At 54.7% G+C, this 17,306-nt stretch overlaps 1 protein-coding gene across 1 annotated transcript in view; it reads right to left on the reverse strand.

Annotated features, from left to right (window-relative positions):
- Positions 1-17,306, reverse strand: part of TCERG1L (transcription elongation regulator 1 like) — a 199,961-nt gene that overhangs the window by 157,646 nt on the left and 25,009 nt on the right. The window contains exon 4 of the mRNA XM_052661172.1: positions 3,620-3,805. Within this exon, the coding sequence (XP_052517132.1) occupies positions 3,620-3,805 (186 nt within the window). The remainder of the gene's footprint in view (positions 1-3,619; positions 3,806-17,306) is intronic.

Here is a 17,306-nt window from a genome sequence, read left to right on the forward strand (position 1 = left end):
CCAAAGCCACAATCAAGGCCATCATTCAGCGGTGCTCATGGCTGATCTTCCTTCCAGCACCAAGCCTTCCTTTGGGTCCTTCAGTTACTGGATCAGAACTCTCCAGGGAGCTTCTTCACACAGTAATCGTGGTCTCCACCAGGCAGGTGGACGTCTGGACCATGAACTAGGGCTTCTCCATGGAGGCACCTCTAACATCTGGGGCCAGATTATCTTTCCCACGGGGGCTATCTCAGGCTGCCACGTGTGTAGCTGAATCCCTGGTCTCTACACCAGCAACAACCACCAGGTCTCAACAAAGAGTACCTCTGGCTGTGGGTGAGGGTCCCTGGGAGCAAGCTTCCCTCCATTGAGAATCACACAGCTAAACCACACAGGGCTCCTGGGGTTATCAGGCTTTTATTACCAAACCAAGGGCATAAATAAAAGTCTAAATCATTTATCTAAAATGGAATTATCTTCTAAACTGAAACAGGATGACTCAACTGTAGACACTTTGAAGTTTGCACGCTTTTGTGACTTTCCTGGAGGGCCAGTGGTTATGAATCCAACTTCCAATGCGAGGTAAACAGGATCGACCCCTGGTTGGGGAACTAAGATCTCACATGACGTAGAGCAACCAAGCCCACGCCCTGCAAGTACTGAGCCCCTGTGCCCTGGAGCCCAAGAGCCACAGCTAGACGCCCCAGTTCGGGTCACCTCAGTCGCTCAGTCGTGTCCAGCTCTCTGTGACCCCATGAACCACAGCACGCCAGGCCTCCCCACCCATCACCAACTGCCAGAGCTTGCTCAAACTTATGTCCATTGAATCGGTGATGCCATCCAACCATCTCATCTGTCATCCCCTTCTCCTCCTGCCCCTAATCTTACCCAGCATCAGGGTCTTTTCAAATGAGGCAGCGCTTCACATCACGTGGCTGAAGTACTGGAGTTTCCGCTTCAGCATCAGTCCTTCCAATGAATATTCAGGACTGAGCTCCTTTAGGATGGACTGATTGGATCTCCTTGCAGTCCAAGGGACCCTCAAGAGTCTTCTCCAACATCACAGTTCAAAAGCACCAATTCAAAAGTCAGCACAGGAGCCGCAGAGAAGGAGCCCACGTGCTACAACCGAGACCCGACACAGCCAAACGGATCAACATAAAAGTCGATTTGGACACAGAGCAGTCTTCACGGGAGGCGATACTCTGAGGCTCTGAAACCATTGCTGGCGATGCCGCTCAGTCCCCTCGGTTGCCCTCCCTCCTCCTCCCCACCTGCCTCACGTGGGTTAGGGGTCTCCTAGCAGAAAGCACGGACCTCCACTGAGAGTCGGGACCGCCCACTCTTCAGCCTCACCGGATCTCATTCCGTGGGCTGCTGACAGTGGTTAAAAACCCACGCCGACAGACCCACTATCTGCCCTCGGTCTCTTTCAAGTCTTGGTTTCCAGAAAGCATCCCAGGGAAATGCAGGGAAGGGTTTCACCGTGGGCACGGGCAGTCCCTCTCAAATGCCTCCTGCTGACGTCAAGAGGAGTGAGCCGGGGCAGCCGGACTAGGAAGGCAGGAGGTCCTGCCTCCCCGAGAACCACTTCCAGGGGCAGCCCTGGCGGAACCACGTGCACCACTGATGCCTGGGGCTGGCCAAAGAGCCCAGAGGGCGCCTGCCAGGCTGGGGCCATCGGCCCAGATGCACAGCCCCGGGCCCAGCCCTGCAACCATCAGGGCTTCCAGGAGAGAGGGACCGGTGGCCACACCACAGAGGCTATCTCAGCAGCCACCTGGTGACTGCGGCCCCTTCACGCTCCGAGAGCCACTTCGGCAGTCTTCAAGATAGATCCATGATTCTGCCTTTGCCTAACTGAATGCACACGATGGCGAATTTGATTATAGAGCCTTATGAAACACCAACACGGAAAGACGCCTGAGGATCATGTCGCTTTATAAACCACAGGAGACGCGAAGAGTGAAGCCGCCTCTGGGGTACACAGGTTTGGGGTTCTTTCTAAGATTAATTTGCTCAGAAAATAGTGAGTCATCCTTAATAAATGCCAATGGACCTGAGGGATTTTAACCAAAATCTTGACGCAGCTGTAAATTATGTTCCACACAAGAGATTATCCATGCGCTTCATTTATTTCCCCCGTCACACCCTAAGTGCATGTTCACTGACATGCTGAAATAGAGATAACAGTCTGTTCTTGAGAATACAACTTTCTATTGACCAACTAATTTACCAAGTTAACATAGAAACACGCACGCCCAGGCCCAGGGTTAAGAAGACCACAACACTCACACTAGGAACAAGCCCAGAAAGCCAGTAACTCTCCCCAGCCTGGAAAGTAATGAAATCAGGTTATCTCTAGTTCTCCCACAAAGACGCATTTGTGTGTGTGTGTGTGTGAGTGTGTGTGTGTGCGCGCGTGCGTGTGTGCGTGCATGTGTGTGTGTGTGTGTGTGCCACAATCCAGTGGCGTCTCTGTCCCTGATAATAGAGCCACCAGTGATATAACCCTGCAGGAGGAAACGGCAGCCCGCTCCAGTGCTCTTGCCTGGGAAACCCCACGGACAGAGGAGCCTGGCAGGCTACAGTCCACGAGCTCGCAAAGAGTTGAGCACGACTTAGCAATTAAGCAAACAACGATACCGTACTAGTATACAATTCTAGGATTAACTCTGGTATAGAATTAATAACCGCATAGAATTTCTATCCAAGTCTCACTGTATCATGTGAAAAACTAGAACTCCAATAAATAGTACTAGCTCACAAGACTCCAACACTTACTAAATGCCCTCTAAATCAATCCTGCTTTCGTGACATTTAAGGACAGATGGACCCAAAGATGCACTCACCAGGATGGCCGGGGCACATGTCTTCTGGTGACAGTGAGCAGGCACACGTGTGCAAGCTGAGGACAACCAGTCCAGGAACAGGCCCTCCAGCTCCCTCATCCTCATCCTCATCCCTCTCCTTCCTGTGACCCTCATCCTGCACCTCAGCTCACAACACCAGTGTCCGCCAGCCCTGCCTCAGCCCCGAGAACTTTGAACAGCAGGCCCGCTGCACGAGGGGAACCAGAGCCTTGGTGGCCCCTTGGCGCTCAGCCACAGGCTTTGGTGGGCCCCTGCACAGGCCCTGCCGTGATGGGGAGACCCACACCTTGTGCTCAAAACAGGCCTGGGCCAGCCCAGGAGGGACAGCTCAGTGAGAGTCCCAGGCGTGTCTGCCCTGTGTACTTTTCTATTTCATTAACTCGGATGCATAGTTCTTTTCCAGCACATTGCCTACGCTTTCTTCCAAGTTCTGCCTCAGACAATTAGATATTTCTCTGTTATGCGCATCATTCCCTGTGAAGAGTTAAGTAAAGGCGCGCCTCGTTTCTTCAAAAGGAAACTTGACACTTTGTGTCACAGCAGGAAATGCCCAGGTTGACCCACTGACCCACATGGCCTTGGTCAGCGGGACTGAGGTCCACGAGTGTGGTCTGAGGATGAGCGCACCCGGAACCCCTCCCCAGTGCTCCCAGCACCAGAACCCAGGAAACCATGGACCTGGAGGCCAGCAGGGCCCCTCCTGGGCTGCCGTGCTGCGGACTCTCGCCAGCCCACAGCTCTGAGAGACCGGGCTGGGTACTTACCGGGGAAGGGTGCGGTCCGCAAGGGCATTCTGATGGGCGCCAGGGTCAGCAAGCGGCAGGGCTGCACCCTGGAGGGGGACGGGCCCCCGAGCCCCGCGGAGTCCACGGAGACCACGGCTGTGGCGGCGGCTGCGATGGCCACGGTGGGGCCGCTGCCCATGGGTTTAAGGCTGCTGTGACAACCACCTGCAGAGGGGGACAGGGAGGTCAGCATGGGTTGCCCAGCGTCCACTGCAGACAATGCCATTTCATTCTGGAGCATTTGAGCACCAAGGAAACAAGAGTGTGGTGATCCCCTTTCTTGAAGCCTGGCCACTGTCCCTGAAATAAGTGTGATGAGCTCCCAACCTGTCCAGATGTCACCCGTGCACAGAGCTGTGTGCATCAGGGTCACAGTCTCCAGAGGACAAGCCTGCCTTAGAGAGGAGGCACCTCACCGCCGCTCACAGCACGAAGCTCATTAAACAAAGCCTCTTACACGGTCACCTCCGTTTCTGTGCAGCCGCTGGCTCAACCGGTCTTCACTCGGCTGAGTAGCTGCCAAGTGTGTTCTGGGCCTCAGGAACAGAGCTGCACGTCACACTTAAAATACCAAAGGGCACGCTTGGTGCCAGAGTCCTGCGTTTCTCTTCATTCCTGTCTTTCCGTATTTTCCAAACGTGCTACGATGGCATCCACAGACTTTTTAAATTTAATTTTTTTATAGAGCAGGTTTAGCACTACAGACGACTTGAGCAGCAAGTACAGAGAATCCCCACATACTTCCCTCCATCACCCACTAGGACTGGGGGCTACGTTCATGAACCAACGCTGGCACATTACGAGCCCAAGTCTGTATCTTCCGTTACCGTCCACCGCTTGTGTTGCTCATTCTGCAAGTTTCGTCAAATGCAGAACTGAAAACCCTGTGTGCTCTGCCTGTTCACCTCTGCAAGCCAGAAATGACTGGACACAATGAGGAAGACGTGTGGGAAGCTGAGACTGGCTGAAAGCAAGGCCTCTGACACCATTAGTCAAGGTGTGACGGCAAAGGAAACGTTCTTGAAGGCAATTAAAAGTGAAGCTGCGGCAAGTTATTCAGAAGATCTAGCTAAGATAAGTCATGAAGATGACAATACTAACTAATGCATTTTCAATGTAGACAAAACAGCCTTCTGTTGGAAGAAGATGGCATCTAGGACTTTCTTAGCTGGAGAGGAGAAGCCAACGCTTCAGAGCTTCAAAGGGCAGGCTGACGCTCTTGTTAGGGGCTACCGCAGCTAGCCCCTGAGCTTAAGTTGAAGCCAATACATTCGCCATCCCAAACTCCCAGGGCCCTTGAGCAGTATGCTAAGTCTACCCTCCTGCACTCTACAAACAGGATAGCAAAAGCGCATCTCTTTACAACAGGCTCACTAAACACGTGACGCCCACTGCTGAGGCCTACTTCTCAGGAACACGTGACGCCCACTGCTGAGGCCTACTTCTCAGGAAAAAAAAAAAAAAATGGATTTGTTTCAAAATATTACTGCTCCTTGACAAGCACCTGGTCACCCAGGAAACTGGATGGAGACAGACAGTGCATTAATGTTCCCATGTCTGCCGATGCAGCCTCCGTCCTACAGCCCATGGACACAGGAGTCACTTGACTTCTAAGTCTTATTATTTGAGAGTTCCATTTCATAAAGCTGCTGCTGCATGCTCATGTGTCTGATTCTTTGCAACCCCACGGACTGTAGCCAGCAGGCTCCTCTATCCATGGGATTTCCCAGGCAAGAATACTCGAGTGGGTTGCCATTTCATCTTATAGAGGATCTTGCTGACCCCGGGATTGAACCCGTCTTCTGCATCGAGAGGTAAATTCTTAAAGCCCCTCAGAAGTCTTGGCTGCCACAGATGATTTCTCTGGTGGATCTGGGAAAAGTCACCTGAACGTGTTCTGCAAAGGACTCACCATTCAAACTGTCATTAAGCACATCTCAGATTCCTGGGAAGAGATCGAAACATCAACCTGAGCAGGAGTTCAGATGAAGCTGGTTCCAAGCTTCATGGGTGACTTTGAGGGCAGTGGGGAAGGTAACTGCAGATGCTGTGGAAATAGCAGAACTGGGTGAGATGTGGCGCCTGAGGCTGTGAGTGAGCTGCTGCGAGTTTGTGCCGACATTTTAATGGATGAGCGAGGAGCTGCCTGTTAAGGATGAGCAAAGAAAGCGGCTGCTGGAGATGGACTCTACACCTGGCCCAGGTGCTGTAGGAGCTGTCGAAACGACAGCAAAATGTGTTGCCTATTTCACACAAATGCAGCTGAGGAAGCGTGAGGGGCCGAGAGCACAGACTCCAGGCTGGAAAGAAGATCTACTGCGAGTGAAATGCTACCAAATGGCACTGCAGGCAAAAGAGAGATCATTCTTGAGAAGAAATAAACTTATGCGCAAATCCATTGCTGCATTATTTTAAGGAATTGCTGCAGCCACCCCAAGCTTTAGCAACATCACCCCGATCAGTCAGCAGCCGTCAACATCACGCGAGTTCCTCCAGCAAAAAGACTACAACCCACTGAAGGCTCAGATGATAGTTGGCAGTTATTAGCAATAAGGGATTTTTTAATTAAGAAATGTACGCTGTTTTACACATAATGCTATTGCACACTTAATGGGCTGTAGGGTAAGGCAGAGATAATGTTTATATGCATTTGGAAGCCAAAACATTGCTTTATTACCATATGTCTTTCATTGCAGTGGCCTGGAACCAAACCTGCTATATCTCCCAAGTGTGTCTGTTCGTCCTGAAAGTCCCCTGTGTCCTTTCATGGCTAGAGAGCTCATTTCTTTTTATTACTGAGTAATATTCCACTGTATGGATGTACCACAGCTCACCCATTCACCTATTGAATGCTTTCGGGTTGTTTTCAAGTATCTAAAATTACGAAAAAAATTGTTGCAAACATTTGTGTGCATGTGTTTGTTTGGACATGAGTTCTCAGCTCATTTGGGTAAATAGCAAGGAACGTGACTGCTGGGTCACACAGTAAGACTACGTTTTGCTTTATAAGAAACTGCCAGACTGTCGCGCAAAGCGGCTGCACCATTTCGCATCCCCACCAGCCGTGAGGACGAGCTCATGTTGCCCCACACCCCTGTCTGCACTTGGCGTCAGTGTTCTGGGTTTCAGACATTCCAGCAGGGGCGCAGTGGCGTCTTACTGTTGCTCACAGATTTAAAGTCAGGGAAAAACCCACTGTTCAACATATATTGTCTTAGTTAATAAAAACTCATTATAAAAAAGGTATAAAATGGAGAAAATAAATGTCTAAAAACATCCGCACAGCCCCCTCCCCCAGCTGAACACTGGGGACCTTCTGCCATGCAGCCAACCAGAAGTTTCCAGAGGCAAGGTCTGGACTGCCAGCACACTGCACACACGGCTCTTCCACGAGGCATTAGAATAAACACGTCCCCCATCATTAAATGGCCCTCCCAAGTCCAGGTATTAACCAGAGCCTAGTGTTCCCAGCAGCGGACCCACCGCGAAAGCTTGCCTATTCACTTAACCAGCCACCATCACAGCGGGGCTGCCTGGTCAGTGGCTCTGTGGGTAAAGATTCCACCGGCAATCCTGCAGACACGGGAGATGCAAGGAGACCCCTGGGTCAAGGAGACCCCCTGGAGAAGGAGATGGCAACTGACTACAGTATTCTTGCCTGAAAAAAAAAAGCCTACGGACCGAGGAGCCTAGTGGGCTACAGTCCAAACAGTCGCACAGAGTCAGACGTGTCTGAGCGACTCAGCGCACAGAATAAATAAGCGTGACTTGCACAACTGTGTAAAAAAAGTTACTTTTTGCATTTAGTGCCCAGTCCAGGATGGACGTTCAGGGTCAAAGCAGGGAGAGCATTCTAGGGTACGCAGGGTCAGTTTAATAAGCTAATTCTGAGGAAGCCCACACACGGTGAGGCTTCACACAAAAATGTCTTTGTAAATTCAGCTTCCCTCCTCCGGGACTCCCGTCTATCATCCCACCACCACTGGTGCTGGCACTGGAATTTGACTCCCTGGCCCTGTTCAGAGTCAGGTCTGCCGCTGTGACCCAGGGCTTCACAGAACTGCGATCCTCGAAGCCAATAAGTGGGTCTTCGTTTCAAAATGAAGATGGTCTTGAAGCAAAGGATGGGAAAGTAACTATCAGTGACTTAAACAGGTGCCAAGGCAAGGGCATGTTACAGATGGGCTGTGGGAACAGTTCCATCTTCGAGTGATTTTGCTGTCAAAAATGATGATTCAACCAAAAGAGGAAAAAAAGTAAACCTTATCTGCCTCTTTTAAAAAAAACAAAAACTCAGAAAGATAGCTTTTAACCTGCTTTGCATCCATTTGGGTACATATAAAAATGCGCTACTCACTAGCTAGAGCACAACATCGACTGCATAATATCAGTGAAAATAGAAAGTTAATTATCAGTGCTGCCAAAATTACTGTCGAAATTGGTGGACGAGATGAGACGGAAAGAAGGGATCCTGTCACCGCCAGGCTCCCACCAGCTCCAGCCTTGCTCAGGCGCATCGTGTGTCTTGCTAGAGCCAGGTACTGGGCGTGGGAGGAAGAGCTGGTTCCTGGCCTCCAAGACACCGAGCACAGGTGAGCGCAGCCCGGGGGGCAGCTGGAAGAGGCAGCACGCGCTGGGAGGGGGGCGGCTCAGGAGCCCCCGCAACCCCCAGTCTGGAGTCCAGCGTGGGCGGGAGCCACCGGCAGCGTCCCTCCCCTCTCCATCCCCCGGTCCCCCGAGGCCAGGTGTTTATGGAGGGTCTCCACCTGTCAGACTGCACGCAGCCTGGGGCAGGAAAGATGAGGCCACAGGAGGCATTGATGCAAAAGATAATCGCCCACAGGGACACGCTGCCTGTGGACCCCAGCCAGGAGGTGCGCGGGGAGGACGGGCCCTGGGAAGCCAGCTGCTCCCCAGGAGAGGCCTCTGAGCCGAGCCTTGGAAGACGAGCAGGCACTCAATAAATTGCGTCAACTGATAAGTCATTATCATAACTTGCGTTCCCCAAAGGACTGCAGAGAATCCCTTAGTTGAGTAAATAAACTGAGATAAGAGGTCCAGCCAAAAAAATAAGAAAAAAAACCTGCTAAGCCAGCTAAGAGATAAGCCAGAAATGCTCTCCCATAAGGATTACTTATAAAAATCAATGTTTTAAGCAAAACAGTAATTAACCGTGTGCTTCCCTTGGAGGCAGCCAGCAGCCTCCACTGGTCGGGCTCACGGGCTCATTCTGCCGCTTCCGTCACGGCTGCCACCCCCTAGCTCCCCCTCTGATAGCCAAACATGCAAAGGAGCCCTGCTTGCGCTACTGAGTGACCCCAGGGGAGCCACGCGCAGGAGAACCTCCACGGTCCTTGTTTGCAGCCAGAACGTGGGACTCACCGAGATTCGGGGGACTCACAGGGGCCCTGGACAAAGTCCGCACTGACCCCCGGGCCAGGCGTGTCTGCCCCGGGCAGGGCGGGCGCTGGGGCCGTCTGGCTTAGCACACCCCTCCCTCCCCCTGGGTGGGCTGCAGCGTCGGGACGGGTTCTCCTTTGAGCCGCCAGAGCCCACCCTGTCTGCACAGGGGCCTCAGGTCACTGACAGACTGAGGGAATCCTCGTAGGACACGGAGCCTGGGCTCTGTGTGGACCACTGGCCGGAGCCTGGGCTCTGTGTGGACCACCGGCCTCTCCCCTCCAAACCCAGAGCCCAGCCGGCAGCTGGAGTCTGCTTTTCCCAGGATTCAACAGAAAAAAAAAAAAAGGAAGAGAAAGGCCGGTGGCCCTGGGGTGGTGGGACAGGCAGGGGCTCTGGAACCATCCAGGCTGAGCTGCCCGTCAGGCGCCGTGCGCTCCGGGGTGTCCACGCGGGCTGGGTGACCCAGTCTGTTCTGGTCTCCTGGGTTTTCTCTTCTCTCAGGCCTGCCCGGGACTCTCAGCCCCGGGGTCTCTGTCAGCGGCCGCGTTCAGCGGGGTAAAGGGGAGCGGCAGTGCTGGAGAAGACCCCCGCCGTGACCCTGCTGTGGAGGGCCTGCCCTGGCACTGGAGGGCCCTCGGAATTTTGGCCACCAGTGGGCTGCAGGGTAGTAAGCCACTAGAGATCTCACTCCCATATCCATCCAGAAGAGCAGGGTGAAGCCCTCGCCTGGAACATCAGATGCTGAAGACCCTGGAGAGGACGACCCTCATCTCGGCCTGCACAGGGTGTGGCAGAAACAGCAGGCCGAGGCGGTCTTCTGACGAAGAGGACGCTCGCCTGATGCACAGGAGATGCTGCGCCTCTGCTCAGCCACGTCCCCAAAGGACAGACTGTCACCAGTTTCTTTCTTTGTTTAGCATATGATTCAGCTGCTGCAGAATCCTCCAGGCGAGGTATCTGCCAACTGGTAATTATTTCTGCAAACACAGGTGCGTGGTCAAGAGGAGACTTCATGCATCTGTCCACATGCGGGGCTTTGCCTGTGTTCACACATGGAAGGCGGGCCTGGGGTCTTCGGTGACACCTGTGGCTTTGACACGCGAGCAGAGGGAAGGACAAGGGGACAGAGTCAGAACTCAGGCTCTCCCTTCCTGCCCTGTCTGCTGAGGGCGGGTGTCCCTGCGCCCTGACCTCTAGCTGTGGGGAATAAGGAAATCCGTCAGCATTGACCCGGCTGCTTCTAGAAAGAGCAGCGATGGGTCTTGGTGCCTACAGGACAAGCCAGCGCCCAGCTCCCGCCCGTGTGTTTGACTCTGTTTGCCTTTCTTGGTATTTGTCCTGGCGGTTTTCTGAAGGAGACGTCCAATTCCTGGTTTTGGTCAAGTTTTCCACATGCTGAGGAAGCAAACCCAGGAGCTGGGCTGGTTCATCACCAAGCTCCCAGGATGCTCTCACGCTGCCCTCAAAGTGTCTGTCTCTGGACCAGCTCTGGCTGTGTGTGAGCTGCCCAGGACACCCACCACGTTTGTCTTCTCTGTGCCCCAGCACCTGGGCAGCACCCCTGTGCTGACAAAGTCTGTTTGCCAGAACCCCACAGGGGTGGTGAGTGGGTGACCCTGCAGTCCAGCCATTGACATCACCCTGCTCCCTCCTCCAGACTGTGGCCCACGCGTCCTAGTAACCTGAGCGCAGAGGGGTCTCTGCGCCCCTTGGTAGGACTGCCGGCCGCCCACCACCGTGGAGTGAGCGCCACCCCTTCCTGAGGCAGCTCTTCCCGGCTCCCTGCAGCCCCCGGTTACACGCAGACCCACAAGGAACAGGGTCTCATGCACACCGCCTCCTGCCACGGAGGGGGGCTCTGACCCTTCCCTTGACCCACGCACCCCCTTCTGTGCCCACTTTAGACACAACCTCTGATGTGTGTGTCTGCCTCCCCAGGGGTCCCAGAGACGCAGTGCTCAGGTCCAGCCCAACCACGATGGGAGGGCGCACAAGGTGGGGAGGTTCTCAGAAAGCTCTCTGCTCCATCTTTCCTGGAAAGAAGAGAATAATGTCGAGATTTGCCCCCAAGCAACAGTCAGCGGTCAGAGGGCTCCCAGAACCCAGATGACAGTCTGCTGTGAGGAACGCCCCAGGAGAAGGAACACTCTCCGTTCAAATGTCTCATTTCCTACCTTCTGGTGTCAAGAGCAACAGCATGTTGTCTGGCGTCTCGTGCAGGAGTGACCGTCCTCGGAGTCTCGCCCCCTCACTGCCCTGGCGGGCTGCCAGTGCACCAGCCCCGAGGTCCGAGGCCCGGAGGCCCCGGAGAGGTAGGGCTGGGAACCAGCATGTCTGGAAGGACGTCCATCCCCGTATTCTAAAGGGTCACTCCATTCCTAAAAGGACTCTCAGTGCAGAGTCCAGCCTCTGGGCCCAGGGAGCAGGGCAACGTCTGCTCGTGGGGGGCGCACCAGTGTTCTGGATCCTCCATCAGAACCTTGCCCCTGCCCCCCAGTAGGAACTAAAGAAAGCAGGAGTGAAGTCGCTCGGTCGTGTCTGACTCTGCGACCCCAAGAACTGTAGCCTACCAGGCTCCTCTGTCCAAGGGATTTTCCGGGCAAGAGTACTGGAGTGGGTTGCCATTCCCTTCTCCAGAGTATCTTCCCGACCCAGGAATGGAACCCAGGTCTCCCGCACTGTAAGCAAGACGCTTTACCGTCTGAGCCACGAGGGAAGTCAACGGCAACCACGGTGAACCTCTAAGTCCAGGTCTGGAGACCAAGAGAGGAAGCTTCTCTTTCAGAGAGAAAAGCAAACACCAGACAGAACCCAGATGGGAATGAACCTGACCTCATTCTCTGCAGGTTACTACATTAACAGCTCAATGTCAGGCGCCAGTGGCCTGGACCAGAAATCACAGAAGCAAAACCAGATGAGCAGGGAAGGCCCCCCCTCCCTTGGAGACCCCGCCTTTCCCAGGGGGCCCTGTGAGCCTCAAGCTGCCCCCATCTTTACTCTTAAAGTCAAACCCCTCACCATGTGGACGAGAAGTCCGCCTATGAACCAAGTCCTGCTTCTCCATTCTGTGGCCGCCGAATAAAGCTCATGCTCCGCGCATGCATGTGCTAAGACGTTCCAGTCGTGCCTGACGCTTTGCAGCCCCGTTTACTGTAGCCTGCCAGGCTCCTCTGACCGTGGGATTTCTCAGGCAAGAATACGGGAGTCGACTGCTGTTCCTTCTCCAGGGGATCTTCCCAGCCCAGGGACTGAACCCATGTCTCTATGTTTTCTGTATCGGCAGGCAGGTTCTTTACCACTAACACCACCTGGGAAGATTTCAATTTCAGTTTTGTTATTTGGCCACATGAACCCAAAGTGTAAAAGAACATTTTTCCCTGGGACAGAGGGTCTCGGCTGGGTTAGGGGTCCATCCGACTTAATTCTATTAACACAAGCCTGGCTCCCAAGTGCGCGTGCTCACTTCTGCTAAGCCCACCTCAGCCGTGCGCATCTCTGCCTCCCCTCATTTCGGACACTCGGAAGATGACTTTCCCATCAAGTCCCCTCCGTCTACCACAGAACCCAGTCTTGGCTGGCATGTCTGGTGCAGACCTGCTCTGCAAAGGGAGGATTGCCGCCCACTTGTCTCACTTAAAACTTTAGGAGCCAGCCCTTCCCAAGCAGGCTCTGCTGCCTGGCTCGTCTTACTCCACCTTCGTCTACAAATCCGTGCACGTTTCCACTTGCATCGCAGCGCTGGGATGCCCTGTTGGCCCCTGATACACGCAGGCTGTGGGCACAGACCCTGAAGATGCCGCAGCGGTGTCAGAGACCCCCTGCCCCAGGGTGACTGAGGACCCCTCCAGCTCCTCATCCCCGACCGGGGGATGAAAGGCACTCCCCGTGCTGACACGGGCACTGAGCCCCAGGCAGGAGTAGTCCGGCCCCTTCCCCTCCCACACGGAGAGGAGCAGGTGTGGCTTTGACACATGTCTCTGTCCGGGACACTGCAGACACGGGCTCCCATGGTGCCCTGGGCCCAGCTGGTCGGTGACCCAGGACCTGCCCGCCCCAGGCCCAGGCCCACACACCTGAGACACCCTTGGAGCCACATCACAGCCCGAGATGGGGGCGAGGGTGACCAGCCCCCGCCCCCGCCACAGACGGCACAGGCGAGCACGTGTGAGTTAGCTCGCGCTGAAAGGGGCCGCAAAGAGTCGGACACGACTGAGCGACTGGACTGAACTGAACACAGAAGAGGGGGCAGGTTCACTGCCTTTGTGCTCCGGGTGGACACCCTGCTTTATTGCTCTTTCTGTGATTTCATGTGACTTGGTGTGCAAGTTTGAATCTCACTATTAAAGTCAGAGATTAATCACACAGCCCCGAAGAGCAAATAGCTGCTAATACTGGGTGATCTAAACATCCTGAAGGAATGAACAGCCAGTGAAGAAAAGGGGAGAAGGGGCAACAACCGTCTTCATTAGCAAACAATGGACCGAGGGGGACGGTAACACCTAAGGGGCTGACAGCCCAGCCTCCCCCTCCGACTCCCAGCACCCTCGGGGGAAGGCGTGGGGTGTGCGACTGCAGGGGGTAGGGGGGGCAGCGTGGGGAGGGACTGTGACGAGTCCACGCCCACCCCCACCCCTGACCACCGGCTGAGCTGGACCCCAGGGCAGGCTCAGCAGAGCAACGACCCCCACCAGCCTCACTTTCCATGGAAACACTCGAGACCTCGCACATTAACCACCTCCTTGAGGGTGAGACGGTGTTCTCAGGACATGTCCAGGTCTGGTGGGTACACCAGGTGCGGAACAAATGCACGTCAACCCTGTGGCTCCCAGGCAACATTCGTCTCCAGACGGATTCATTCCAGAAGCGGTTGAGCAATCTCAGTGTGTCCAAGCAAATTCTCCAGCCTCGGGGTTTACCCCTAGAGGGGCCACCTGAGAGGCAGCAGGCCACGCTTGCCCCCCCGCAGCATCCAGGGTGCACACAGCTGTCCCTGAAAAGACTGTTTTTTTCTACGTAATGTGGTGGCCGTGGCAAAAACACAACTTTTTACATGGAAACAAAGGCATTTCCCTGTGAAAGTCACAGCGTGTGGATTCCATTCCTCCCAGGCAGCCCGAGGTTTCGGTGACCTTGGAAAGGACACGGCCTGTGTGTCTGCACAGCAACAAAAGGCGTGGGGAGGACTTTGCTGCGACGTTTACCGACACAACCTTCCCATCACCCAGCAGCTGCTGTCCAGCTGCTTCATTATGTTCGGCACGCAGGACTTACAGGCTCCCCTCACGGGTCTCGTCACCTCCCACGGCAGCTGTGAAGCCCAGGGATGATGCCCAGCCCCATCTCTCTCTACAGAGATGCACTTAGACAGTGACGCCATCGACGAGCTGACGGTTTTCAGGGATTTTCCTGCTTGCTCGTGTGTCTCTTCGTTATGAAATTAAGATGACTGACTGCCTCGTAATGGAGACCTTCCCACCTTTCCCTTCAGCCCCGGCCAGCAGTGGGTGCTGTCCTGAGTCCCCAGGGGATGGTGTGAGGCCGTCACAGGGCTGGTCGGAGGGTCTCATGGACCCTCGCTGGACAGGGCTTTCATAGGTCACGTCCACACTGATCGCGCCACTGCTCAGGATCCCAGCACTCCCAGGAGACAGCCTCTGGACCAGGGCTCCATCCGTACCCCCAGTGAAGACGTACGGTGTTTGAGGACAGGAGGCTCCGAGACAGGAACTGTCATAGACATGTCCTCGCCATCTGTAGCTACTGCTGAAATGTGCTGTCCGGAACCACGGTTCAGCAAATAGGGGTCCTTGTAGAACTGATACCCTGGTGAGATGAAAACGTGAGTTTGCAGAATCAAAGTGTCCATCGGGGTTGGGGGCTGACATCCTCGCTGATGCAGGAGCAGTAGGGAGCAGCCCTTCTCACACGCAGACCGGCCCAGGGAGTCCGGCAGCCCACGTGGTCTGGTTCAACACTGCCTCCCTGGAAGCCAGCCCAGCCTCCCCAGGAAACAAGGGTCCCCCAGGGCGGGGAAGATGCCGTCCCTGAGTCACAGAGGCCGTGAGGGTTCGGGGAGCTCAGGCCCGTCCACGGCATAAGGGCCCTATAAGGTGTCCGTACGCAGTCCCCGGTCAAATAAAAGCCTATCAACTTCCTCACGATTTTAGGGCATCTGCACAGGTGCTGGCCCCCACTTGCTGGACCGTGGATCCACGCAGCACATTTCAGCAGCAGCTACAGATGGCGAGGACATGTCTATGACGGTTCCTATCTCGGAGGCTCCTGTCCTCAAACACCGTGCGTCTCCACTGGGGGTACGGATGGAGCCCTGGTCCAGGGGCTGTCTCCTGGGGGTGCTGGGATTCTGAGCAGTGGCGCGATCAGTGTGGAGGTGACCTATGAAAGCCCCATCCAGCGAGGGTCCATGAGACCCTCTGACCAGCCCTGTGATGGAGCAGAAGGAGCCGGGGGGCGGGGCGGGGAAGGAAGGAGGCAGGGGCAGGAGCACAGGATGCTTGGTGCAGGGTATTCACCCGTAACCGTCATTCCTGCCAGGCAGTTCCAGGGAGCCGGTCGCCTCACCCAGACTGCTCGCGGCCTACAGCAGCCCCAGGAAAGGCCAGAGAAGACCTGTAGTGTCAGGGCCAAAAGCGAAGTGAAGGGTTCCTGGGAGAAGTGACACTTGGTGAGATGGCTGCAGGTTTACTGTGCCCGATGCAAAGAGAAGACCACAGCTGCGTGAGCCTGGAATCCATGAAAACCCCAAACAAAACATATGGAAAGTCAAGATGAACCCAAGAGGAAGGCGGGTCATCCTGTGTCCCCGAGGATGATCGGGCTCCAACAGACCCGCCCAACTGCATGAGGGAAGCTGGCCTTACATGGTCTGAAAGCATCAAACACGGATGTGTTCAGGGCTGTGGGTCTCAGGCAGCCATGACCCTCAAAGCAAGCGCAGCCAAACCCACTTCCGATCACTCCTCTGCTGCTCATCGCCTGGGGAAGCCACTCGCTTAGGGGGCAGCTCATCCTTCCATCCGGAGTTTCCACTGGGAATCCCCGGATGAGACAGCCTCCCTTGGTCCCCAGGCAGAGCAGAGGCAGCTTGCAGCCTTAAACACTAAGCTACGCGTGACACCATGCCTGCAGGAAGGTGCCCACGCACACAAACACACACACACACACACACACACACACACACACGCATACACACACACCCATTCTCTCCGTGTGGACACAGTCACACATCCACCTGCGTAGCCTTTTGCAGAGGCACCTGTGGCCAGCCCAGGACAGCAGTGCTGGGACCTGTCACTGGAGGCTCTGCAGCCAGAGGCACCGGGGTCAGGGCTCCCATCCAAAAGGGACAGTTTGTCATCCACGGAATCCAAACGGATGCTGTGGCCCCTGCCCTTCCCCTCCTGTCTCGACATCCATGTCCTGACCTTCAGCGTCCAAAACAATGCTGCATTTACAAGGTGGCACGGTCCTCCGAGGACGCCTTCTCTCTCATCCGTCAATGTCCATGTGCCTCTTTCTCAGGATCTCAAGGGCAACACTCTGCCCACAGTCATCTGCCTTCCTCCTTCTGTGATAAATGGTAGAACCCCATCTCTGCTTCCCAAGGTGCATCCAGTCTTCCTTTTCCTGAATCAAGAGACCTTTCTGAGTGCCCATCACGGGCGAGGTCTTGCAGCAACGTCTCTGATGCATTCCCCCAAGTCGCCCAAAAGGCACAGGAAATCTACAAGCAGGTTTGTCTATCGTGGGGAATGAATGCAAATAGGCCAATTAGATCAGGAGAGAGTCAAGGTTCATTTCCAATCAAAAAAAAAATCCCCTCTACTGAGGATAATGCGGCCTGAAATGAATACTTATTTTCCTTAAAAGAGTGAATAATATGTTGTTTCTATAAAAGGCATTTCTGTTGATGCCAGAGGAACAAGGAAGCTACAAGGAAAACTCAAGACCAGCAGGTTATTATCACAAGGAAAAATTCAAGACTTGATTCTCAGGGAAGCACTCACATTTCTCTTCTTCCCGAGGGCAGGGCTGCCTGGGCTGAAGAGGCTAGAGTTCCAGGGCCTTTGCTCAACAAACTCTCCTGAGGCTCCAGCCCTAATTCCTACTGGTGACTTTGTATTCTTTTCCTTAAAGCATACACTGCTGCTGCTGCTGCTGCTAAGTTGCTTCAGTCGTGTCTGACTCTGTGCCACCCCAGAGACGGCAGCCTACCAGGCTCCACCGTCCCCGGGATTCTCCA

The sequence above is a fragment of the Budorcas taxicolor genome, chromosome 23, assembly GCF_023091745.1.
Source record: "Budorcas taxicolor isolate Tak-1 chromosome 23, Takin1.1, whole genome shotgun sequence".
NCBI classification, from domain to species: domain Eukaryota; kingdom Metazoa; phylum Chordata; class Mammalia; order Artiodactyla; family Bovidae; genus Budorcas; species Budorcas taxicolor.